Raw genomic sequence first — 12,369 nt, forward strand, 5'->3', positions numbered from 1 at the left:
ACAACAGACTCTGCAATTAAACAGCGGAAAAAGAAGTTGGCAGAAGATACTACAAGAATTTACTCAGGCTTCAATATGTATGGCAAATGGTCAAATCATATGACAAACATTGCTTCTAAAAACAGATTATTTATATCTTGGGGTACTTCCTTGTGAATACAAAGTTTTGAGAGGGATCTGAAGTACATTAATTAGTTTGAATATGTTTTTAGTCCAAATCTCACAGTTTGTACAGGAAGTCGTCTTTAATTGCCTTATTTTCCCCTCCAAATGTCCCTTTTTGGTTCGGCCTCACGATTGAAGAATCAAACAATAAACTAAGTGACGGCTTAGATAGCCAATGAAAATCTTTGCCATGTTTGTTTTTGATCCATTAAACTGTATTATGTCTGCATGAAATAGACCTAAATATATGTCAGACTTCCGGGTATATTGGGTGAATAGAGAGTCACGTGGTTAGCTTAGGGCCTATTACTCTCTTTAGTACTACTTACTTTAAGATGAGAAAATCTATATCGTTGGTGAAGTGTCAAAAGGGTGTATCTCGGGAAATTAGTCAAATACACTTTTTTGCATTTTTAAAATCTTTCAATTAATATGCACATTTCTGTCTAAGCTGTGTATCTCTACGCCAATTAGAACTGTTCTGGGTATCATGTGTCCAAATGTTGTATCTTGATTTGTGGAAATTTTGAAATGCAAAAGGTTCTATTTCTTAATCTTTAGAAATTCTTAGATACACCCTATGGACAATTCACCAACGATATTTGAGTTTTTAGTTTGCCATGTTGTGGCGTTAAACATATCTTATTGTGACAGAAGAGGAATTACATGGCAGTAGTAATTAATATCTATTTGACATCTCCATATTTACGTTACTGTAGGGATTTATATGATAAATAGACAGCCAACTGAACCACTTTCTATTATAAATCATCAGCTGTTACACTGATAATAGACAGCCAACTGAACCACTTTCTATTATAAATCATCAGCTGTTACACTGATAATAGGCCGAGGAAAGAAGATAAAAACTTATTTCTCTTCTATCAAATAAACATCAACTTATTATCAGGAATGGGGGGTTTGAATGGCCGAATGGTTAGCATGTGCGCGCTATATCATAATGTCTGTCATTGAGTCAACTGGCATGGTTTTGATGCCCTGGTTGTACGTGACAAGGAGTAGGATCACCTGTCCAACCTCGTGTGTTTTCTTTGGGTCCTCAGGTTTCCTCCCATTGCTAAAGACTCCTGTGCGCAAGCGAATTATTGAAATAAAATTGGACCATGTGTTAGTCCCAAAATGACCTAGTTTGTGTCGAGTTGATGTTAAACCTTCATCTAAATATTTGGGAGACTTATTGGTTCTATGTTATATCTATGTACTGGTACAACTATATATGTATTCTATAGAACTTGTTCAGATTAATTATAAACATTCATTATATGTAATAAAAACAGTTTAATACCAGTAATAGTGGTCTGTCATTTAACAAATAAAAAACAAAATTTGTCATTTGTACTTTTGCAAATGGCTATGAAATGAGTGCCTAGGGAGCTTCAAATAATATAAATGACATCAATATTTGAGATGGGCTTCAATCTACGTCCTATTGAATACAGCCATATAACATGCAATATGCTATGAAGGAAAATGAAGGAATTTCAGGTGTAAAGGACCTAGGTTTTCCGTGCCATTCGAACAACCAGATTTTGTTCCTTGATGGGACGGACCGCTCCTCTTGCACCACTGACATTAGGAGACCACGCTACGAAATCTCAGGGAGTTTATATCAACAAACACCATTATATCAACAAACACCATTATATCAACAAACACCATTATGGAATCTGAGACCTGGTCGGGAGCCAGAACCTTCTTCATTGTGTACCCTTACCTCCCAATATAAACAACCCCTAATAAAGATAAATCAACTATCAGCAGATATTGATTCATAATCAGTATTCTCATGTAAATTTATAACCCGTATCACTTATCTCTCGGCATTTTGTCGCGTAATGAGGGTACGATTATACCATGACTCATTATCCTAAAACATCACCGCAGATCTCGAACTCTGACATTATCCCGTTGAAACATTGATTTTACTGTCAAAATATCACATGTCACCAGACAAAAACAAAATGACAGCCAACAATTTGTTATTCTGATTTTTGTTAATATTTTTAGTCAACTGATTCCGAGAATAATTTGAGGCTTCAATAAAATTATTCCACAAAGAAAACAGCTTTAGCTACAGAAAATAAGAGACCATTCAGAATTCAAAAGGAATTCATTACATGTACAATTTTTAAAGTAGCCAAGTCTCTAACTCTTCGACATTGAAAACGCGAATTATTTGTTAATTTAAATCAACATTGATGTTGTGACTGATATCCAATATTTAAAACAAAATAAACATTTTACCATTGGTACACGAATCTTGTACCCTAATGCGTTCCAACGCCATTTGTAACAAGGGACTCAAAGAACGAGGCTAGACATATGTCAAACGGTGACGTCATATTCTTATCTGGAGAGCATGCGCAATAAATACTATCGGTGGAGACTGGAATAACCAGATGCTAGAGATTGCCATTCGACTGAGGCTTCTGGTGTATTTAGCCAAACATAACTGATTTGAATTTAGAGTAAAAACAGAAACGATTGAATGTAAATCAGTTTATATACATTCATATTTCATTATTATATGCGTTGCAACCCATTTGTGTCCATTTCTAGGTCCCAATTATTATCGATTTAGCCCCTTTACAATTTGAATAACTTTGAGTTGTAAAAGGTTCTGTGTGGAGATGGCTTCATTTTAAAGATGTAAGATTTAGATAAAGAGCTGGTTGTTCCCACTATAATAACTCAAAATGGATAACAAAAAAACAAAACAATATATATTGTAAATTTCAGTCAAATTATTTTATTCTCACCCAAATTATCAATGTTTGAAGTTTTGACAGGAAACAGCTAAAATAGTGTTGGTTGTCAGGGTAATAAAGGAAGTGTCGATTGTTAGTCAGTGTCAGTGAGTAGTTTATATATTAATTATTAACAAAGATATAATAACAAAGCTATAGAGTAATATGCTCAATTATTTCTTCCATAATTCTTCTTTTATTTAAAACTATTTATAGATATTACGTCTAAATGATCTCCATTACATGCATACAGTTCCACTGTACCGACTGGCCTAATGAAGACAAGCATATGTCATGCAGTGTACTATGAGGGAAATTTTACCCGGACAGGGGCGTTACGGCCAACTGTCAAGTGTTCTTGTCAAGGTGCCAAGGACCTTGTTTTTCCATCCCATCCGAATGACTATAAATTGTCCCTTGCCAGGCCCTTCGTCCTGCACCACTGACAAAGGGAAAACATGCCGGAAAATACTGATGAATATGGGATATCCATGTTAGAGAGCCAACATCTTACTCATTGAGCCACCGCAGCTCCCTATACAGTTCTGGGTTCGTACCACGAAAATATATCACTTTTAGAGAAGAATTTTCACTTTTACTTTCAATCTTCTACTTCTGATATCCCTCTATATGACAAGGGGAGTTGGGTGGCCGAATGTTTAGCACGTGTGCGTTGTATCACAAGGTCTGTCATTGAGTCAACTGGCCTGGTTTGGATTCCCCGGTTGTACGTGACAAGGAGTAGGGTTGCCTGTCAAATCTCTGGGTCCTCCGGTTTCCTCCCACTGCTAGAGACCCCTACGCGCATGCTAATTATTAAAATAAAATTGAACCATATGTTAGTCCCAAAAGGACCTAGTTTGTGTCGAGAGGACATCAAACCCCATTTCTTTCTCTCTCTCTTTAATTAGAGGGAGCCAGATTGGCTTAGAGAAGATGTTGAGTCCTTAACTGAGTGGTTAACCTGAAGGTCGGTTGCTCTCTCTTTCTCTCTCTTTCTCTCTCTCTCTCTCTCTCTCTCTGTGTGCATAATTAAAACTTGTAGAAGAGAATAATTCACGGACATTATCGCATGTTACATTTCCTCTCTGTTCAAGGGGTTCTGTCAACAATAATTATGTCATATATCAGATTGCAACACAACTTCCATAACAACCATTGTCGTCATGTCAACTTTGATATTTGCCCATCAGGGGGAGATAATTAGATGATAATTGAAATAACGACCGAGAAGACTGGGACAATAAGTGTGACATAATATTGATTTTATCACCAAAATCATCTCTAATACTGTGATCGACACCATACAACTGTATTCATCAAATGAAATGAAATGAAATGAAATGGGTTTAACATCCAACTGTTCTGCTCCTAAACTGGGCTAATGAAGACAGGGATACGCCATACAGTGTGCTATGAGGGAAATTTTGCCCGGACAGCAGCCTACTTTTATATCAAATTCCAAAGGGATCTTTTATGTACACAGGATCTTTTTCTTCCCATCCAAGCGACTAGACTGTTGTCTTTGTGAGGCCTTCCATCCTGCACCACTGACAAGGGGACATCACGCCGGAAAATCCTGGTGAACTTTCTCAGCCAACACAAGGAGCGAACCTGTAACCTCCAGACTAGCAAGTCTTAATCACTTAGCCTCATTACAGAATTATTGAAATAAATTGATTTTCTTTGTCCCAAAATGACCTAGTTTGTATCGAGTGAACATTCTCCCTTTCTCTCTTTGAATTATTTTAGCAATTTATTTGAAATATAACTGTTTTCTAACCTACATTGATTGATTTTGATTTACACGATTTAACCATGTTTGATTACCAACCCCAGACAACGAGGTCAAAAGATTTCTGAATTCATGATTTTCCTGGAAACTTGTTATGTGAATCAGATAGATAAATAAAAGATAATTTCTTTTCCCGAAATAACAATGACTGCAATCTTCTTCAATTTCTAAGGAAAATGTCTCAAGTAGCCCAACATTATTAAACATTTAATATTACTTCCCTTCGTGATTCTCAACAGAAAAAATAATGTTTTGTTTCATACAAAGATTCGCTTTTAATGAAATGAAATGGTATGAAATAGGGATTAATGTCTTCACCACAAACGGGTCAAATGAAAACGGTTTTATGCCATGTAGTTTACAAATTTGTTGAAACAGTTGCTCTACTACTCTTGTTTTCATTTTCAATTCGACAGGGTCACCTGAGGTAGTTACTAGGGTAGTGTGGACAGGGTCACCTGAGGTAGTTACTAGGGTAGTGTGGACAGAGTCACCTGAGGTAGTTACTAGGGTAGTGTAGACAGGGTCACCTGAGGTAGTCACTAGGGTAGTGTGGACAGGGTCACCTGAGGTAGTTACTAGGGTAGTGTAGACAGGGTCACCTGAGGTACTTACTAAACAACCAATATTAAATCAAGTAAATGCATCTACATGTAGGATCGGAAAAGGGGTTTAATAATAGATGGATGGAATAGTCTATGGGCTAGGGGATGTCCCGAGTGTTAGCAACCCATCATGTCCCACTGATTACACTCACCCTTGTTCATCACTAGATTCAATTTTTATTGCTTTATCAAAGATTTCACGCTATTTCTAAGATTAGCCTACATTTATTACTTTCACCAGCGCAGAAACCACCGACCTGTCTTTATTATCCCAGTCGGAGCAGAACAGTAGGACGTTAAACCCCATTACATTTATAAACCACTATATGGTACAGTCTGTCTACATTAGCCCAGTCGGAGCAGAACAGTAGGACGTTAAACCCCATTACATTTATAAACCACTATATGGTACAGTCTGTCTACATTAGCCCAGTCGGAGCAGAACAGTAGGACGTTAAACCCCATTACATTTATAAACCACTATATGGTACAGTCTGTCTACATTAGCCCAGTCGGAGCAGAACAGTAGGACGTTAAACCCCATTACATTTATAAACCACTATATGGTACAGTCTGTCTACATTAGCCCAGTCGGAGCAGAACAGTAGGACGTTAAACCCCATTACATTTATAAACCACTATATGGTACAGTCTGTCTACATTAGCCGAGTCGGAGCAGAAAAGTAGGACGTTAAACCCCATTTCATTTCATGCAGTAACCACCACTAGGCACTCATTACTTCCCCCTTCAATGAAAGTAGTCTTGGTCATCACTAGATCAATTTTTGTTGCTTTATCAAAGATATCTATCTTTATTACTTTCACCACGGAGAAAAAGAAACTTTATATCATTATCGTCTGTATCTCACTTTAACCATCGTATCTCTATGACAACATTTATTATCCAATCAAAGACGACCAATCAAACATTAAATCTGCTTCCATGATTCTCACCTACTAATCTACAAATGTTTTTATCGTCTGGTTCTACCAGTCGTCCATTGTTCCTCGGTCCTAATTAACATCAATTCATGGAGGATATATCCCCAGAGTTCAGTCGGTGAGGGGAGATAATTCATGGTGATAAATAATTCATTCATACTAACGTCAACAAACTGTCTTTAAACAGAAAACTACCCAGTTAATAAAACCACATCAAAGTTTGCATCTGTCTGGCGGCCATAGTGATTGTTGTAACGCTAACTAGGTGATAAACAATGTCCGCTGAGTGTCAATATCATGTCATGGCTGATTAACTTATCAAGTAAATTTGCACGAACACATTCTTAAATTGTTGAATGAGAGAGAGAGAGAAATAAACAGGGTTTAACCGCCACTCGACGAAAACTAGATCATTTCGGGACAAACATACGGTTCAATTGTATTGTATGGTTTAATTTTTTTTCAATAATTTGCTTGCGCGTAGGGGTCGTTAATAGTCGGAGGACCCTCTCCGTGTCATGTACAAGCAAGGAATCAAAACCACGCCACTTGACTCAATGACAGACCTTGTGACTTCACACGCACGTGTTAAACCACTACACCGTTCGACGACCCACCAGTTTACAGCTTAATGACAGACCTTGTGATTTCACACGCACGTGTTAAACCACTACACCGTTCGACGACCCACCAGTTTACAGCTTAATGACAGACCTTGTGATTTCACACGCACGTGTTAAACCACTACACCGTTCGACGACCCACCAGTTTACAGCTTAATGACAGACCTTGTGATTTCACACGCATGTGTTAAACCACTACACCGTTCGACGACCCACCAGTTTACAGCTTAATGACAGACCTTGTGATTTCACACGCATGTGTTAAACCACTACACCGTTCGACAACCCACCAGTTTACAGCTTAACAATATTCCCTAGAATTATAATATTTTACAGTCACTGACACGTCAACTTGTCAAACTTTATCACATTTTATCGAGTTATGACATAAATGAAATGGGGTTTAACATCCTACTGTTCTCCTCTGACTGGGCTAATAAAGACGGGGCATACGCCATACAGTGTACTATGAGGGAAATTTTGCCCGGGCAGCGGCACTATGGCCTACTCTTATATCGTATTCCAACAGCCAAGGGATCTTTTACGTGCATGCCAATGTATACACGGGACCTCGGTTTTCATCGCATCCGAACGACTAGACCACTGATGAGGGGAAACAACGTCGCAAAATGCTGATGAACTTTCTCGGGCAATGCAGGGATCGAACATACGACCGCCAGGCTAGCGAGCCAGTGTCTTGCCCACTTAGCCACCATTGACATAAATGTCTAACTACTTTAAGGAGTCAACAAAGAAAACAGGGAGTATTCCAGCATGCCCTGCTGCAACTCAAAATCTACTCATATAATGTAATGAACAACTGTAATATGATGTAATGAACGACTGTAATATAATGTAATGAACGACTGTAATATGATGTAATGAACGACTGTAATATAATGCAATAAATGACTGTAATATGATGTAATGAATGACTGTAAATATAATGTAATAAATGACTGTAATGTGATGTAATAAACGACTGTAATATGATGTAATATTAGCTGTAATGTGATGTAGTGGGCAACTATGACGAAATGAACAATATAAACATCTGTAATGCAATAAACAACTGTAATGTAATGATAATTTGGTGGTGGGAGGGGCTGACTTCCTCCCTACTGGAAAGTCATCGATATAGGTACCACTATTCATGTGAAAGAACCATGAACGAAATGCAGAAAGATGCACAAGGGTTTCTTTTTAATTATAAGAAGAGGGGGGGTGGGAGGTGAAGGAGGAATTATAAAAATGTTGCCCTTACCTTACTGAAAAAATCACAGATTTCTTGAGTTGGATGGTTATTTTCTAACAATGGTGTTAACGCTACGATTATATTTTCATGAGCAAGTTTGGTTATGACATCTGCATTCTGTAACAAAATCAGTTCATTTTCATTCAAGGAAAGAAACACATCTCCTGATGTTGTTTTTAAAAATAGAACAGATATACAAATAAATATAAACAGTTGATACTAAATTTGTCTTTTAAAAATGCATTATGCAAGAGCTAAATCTACCTATTGCAGGTCTTTCTTTAGGACTGAAATGTTATCTAAACTATTAATTAGATATATATTAACAAAACAAGACCATAATCAACTCTCAAGGCTAAGTCTCGAATATACCAGTACTCTGGTTACCACAATGCACACATCTTGTCAAAACTACAAACAGTGATAACTTGGCTAAGAATGAAGTAATTTGAATGAAATTTTCAATATTTTCATTTTACATTATCTATTTTTGAGCTATTATAACAAGAATAGTCAGCTCTTTTATCTAAAATTACATAATGTATCTTTAATAAAGCATTGAGCAAACAAACTGTTAAACAATTAAAAAGCGCATTATGGAACTTATTTAAGATAATGTTGTAATATAACTATACACAAATGTTCAATCACTCTCACTTAATTAGAATCAAAGTTATTCTTCCAAACCATCATTCAATACAATTATCTTTTCTTAGCCAGAGCCGAAAATGCTCCTCATGGACCTAAAGTCAAGACATTCATCTTATAGACACCCACACTTAAGAGTTATTGGCTCATTGCATACCAAGTTATCATTGTTTGTAGTTTTGACAAGATGTGCGTATTGATTGTTTATAATCATAACCACAGTATTTGCCTCGCTTCTCCATTTTCAAATCAAATAATTAAAAGGCCGAACCGTTCTAATCTAGTGAAAATATCAAGCATCCGATGCCATCGAGAGTTGATTATGGTCTGGATAGGTTAATAAATGTCTAATTAATAATTTATATAACATTTAAGGCCTAAAGAACGACCTTCAATAGGTAGATTTAGCTCTTGAAGCTGTTTAAGTAATTAAAACTGGGGACTTACATGTAGAGCAAATATGAAATATTGTTTCTTAATGATGGATATATAACTGAATAATATAGGTTACACTTTTAAAGACAACAGCATAATTTCCAATTATAGATTTTTATATGGAAAGGACAGAACTGATCAGTTTATGTTGTTGGCACCTGTTGTACTTAGTTCTAAACAATAAAGAAGATATTTTACCTGTTGGAGTAGCTCTGATACAAGATCTAAAGGAAATTGATAAACAGAGGCATCCTGTATCGGTGTTCCTAATGATACATCAATCATACCCTGAAATTATAAAACATAATTTGAGTTGTGGTATTAGTACACGTACATATTACATAATATATATCTAATTCAAAAAATACATTATACCCAAACTGTCCACAATTTGAGCAATAATACATTTTACCCACTACAACAGAGAGAGAGAGAGAGAGAGAGAGAGAGAGATGGGGTTTAACGTCCACACCACACAAACTAGGTCATTTCGGGAGTAACATATGGTTTTAATTTTATTTCAATAATTTGCTTGTGCGTAGGGGTCTTTAGCAGTGGGAAGAAACAGGAGGACCCGCACTACAACAAAACTGCATTATACCCAAACAGCCCACAAATGGAGCAACCCTAGACTATACCCAAACTGTCCACAATTGAGGCAACAATACATTATACCCAAACTGTCCACAATTGGAGCAACAATACATTATGCCCACTAGAGCGCTAGAGCAACAATACATTATGCCCACTAGAGCACTAGAGCAACAATGCATTACACCCACTACAGCAACAATACATTACACCCACTACAGCAACAATACATTATACCTAAACTGTCCACAATCGTGGCAGCAATACATCATTATGCCCCACATTAGAGCAGCATTGCATCATACCCAAGCTGCCCACAATTAGATCAACCCTAGATTATACCCAATAGTTAAGAAATAGATAATGAAAAGGTAATACATTGAAAATTCAGTCAAATTACTTCACTCCGAGCCTCGTTATTGTCGTTGTTACGATAATAAACAAAGTCTTGATTATCCATTTTTACAGTAACCGCATCTACAGCAAAAGGTATTTAAATCTATTGAAAATCTAGACTATACAAGGGCACGGAGACTTGATTGCGGTCTTGGTAAAGTTAATTAAAGTTTAATTAAAGATACATTATGTAAGATTTAGAAAAAGAGCGGGCCATTCTTGCTATAATAGTTCGAAAATAGATAATGTAAAATAAATAATTTGAAAATTTTATTCAAATTACTCTATTGCGAGCGCAGATATTAGCCTTTGAAAGTTTCACAAGATGTGTGCAATAATTTCAACCACGTACTAGTTGTTCGAGGCTAAGTCTCGCTCCTCCATTTTTAGCTTAAATCAACATATGGCCGAACTGTTCTAATCTATTTAATATCAGAGAAATCCGATATTATCAAGAATTGATTATAGCCTGGATAAGTTAATTAATGTCTAATTAATAATTTAGAAAACATTTCAGGCCTAAAGAAAGACCTGCAATAGGCAGATTTAACTCTTGCATAATGTATGTTTAATATTTTAGATATTTCAGGCCTAAAATCGGAGTTGATTATGGTCTGGATTACACAATCTATCTTTTATAGTGAGAACTGTCAACTCTTTATCTAATCTCTCATACCTCCCCTTTAACTAAACATATAACAATAATAACTGATATTACCGATAAACTATTTACTTTGTATTCCGCTCGAGATCGACATAAATATTTGGTGAAAATGTTCTTAACTATTTTCTTGGATTTATCCATCTTGTTAAAGAACATCAAAATAAAGTTGATTTGATTTTCTTTCACTGTAAACAATATCAATTAGTTCAGAAGGAGAACATTAGTTGATGAACCATGTCTTTATAAGAGGACTTGTGTATTATGACATCAGAGACAAGTGGATATGTTACAATAACATGATGAATAAGGATGTTTTGATTAACAAATCGGATGTTGGTAACAATGACCATAGAATAAGAGAATGAATCAGGACCTTAATGACGTCCATATAGAGAGAGATATATTACAGGGGGATATAACATCATTCCTATATAAAACCTGACAAATTAATCATGAAATAAATCTCACCAGTTCTAAATTAAATCTTTATTAGACACCTACACATAGTATAGGTGAGAGAGAGACAGAGAGAGAGAGAGAAACCCAAATTAGTAGGTCATTTTAGGACTAACATATGGTTCAATTTTTATTTCAATAATTCACTTGCATGTAGGGTTTTTTTTACCAGTGGGAGGAAACTGGAGGACCCGGAGAAAACCCATGAGGTTAGATAAGCAACTTTACTCCTTGTCACTACAACTGGGGAATGGAAACCACACCAGTTGACTTAAAGACAGACCCTCTAATACAACGCGCACACGCTAACCATTTGGTCATCCACCCCCTAGTATGATGAGCGTATAATGTAGCTACCCGATCCGTTCGTCCGTCCACTCTCTAGATGCCACAAGTTTTGATGAATCTTTTTTAAACTTGAGGATAATGGTTCTTATCAGTTAACGATGATTGGGATTCAATTTAAGGGCATCACTATGTTTGTTCCGAAGTTATGGCCCTTTAACGTAATTCTGCTTTTCTGCTCTCCTGAGGTCACAATATTTTTCTTTCGGATCAGCTTTAATGCTGTTTATTGTCGAGACAAAGCTGCTGTGTGGACGATGTATTTCCATGCTTTGCTTGGTTATCTTTCATAATTTCAAACCATTTGAAGTATACATCAGTTTTCACAAAGTTTTTGCGTCTGCAGTTGTTTGAAATGAAATGTGGTTTAACATTCTACTGTTCTGCTCCAACTGGGTTAATGAAAACTGCCAATGTATACATGGGTCCTCGTTCTTTTCAGACCATCCGAACTACTAGACAGTTGTCCTTGTCAGGCCCTCAGTCTTTTGTTTAATGAAAACATTTATAAACTGTTACGGTAAAAAAAAAAACATTTAAAGATACATAATGGAAGATTAGATAAAGAGCTGGCAGTTCTCACTATAATAGTTAAAAACTAGATAATGTAAAGGGAATTTGCTGAAAATTTCAGTCAAATTGATAAGCTCTGAACCGATAAAGAACATAGTCTCTATTATC

At 36.3% G+C, this 12,369-nt stretch overlaps 1 protein-coding gene across 3 annotated transcripts in view; it reads right to left on the minus strand.

Moving 5' to 3' along the window:
- The window catches only part of LOC126815437 (C-Maf-inducing protein), a 66,635-nt gene that overhangs the window by 18,230 nt on the left and 36,036 nt on the right, over nt 1-12,369 (minus strand). For 2 of the 3 annotated variants that reach the window (XM_050541073.2, XM_050541072.2), the window contains exons 5-6: nt 9,435-9,524; nt 8,163-8,270 (exon numbers count right to left, since the gene is read on the minus strand). In XM_050541073.2, coding sequence (XP_050397030.1) covers nt 8,163-8,270; nt 9,435-9,524 — 198 coding nt within the window. Of the gene's footprint in view, nt 1-8,162; nt 8,271-9,434; nt 9,525-10,941; nt 11,086-12,369 lie in introns of those variants that run through there. The other variant, XM_050541074.2, reaches the window with a different exon arrangement.

Source organism: Patella vulgata, chromosome 3 (genome assembly GCF_932274485.2).
Source record: "Patella vulgata chromosome 3, xgPatVulg1.2, whole genome shotgun sequence".
Taxonomy (NCBI): Eukaryota; Metazoa; Mollusca; class Gastropoda; family Patellidae; genus Patella; species Patella vulgata.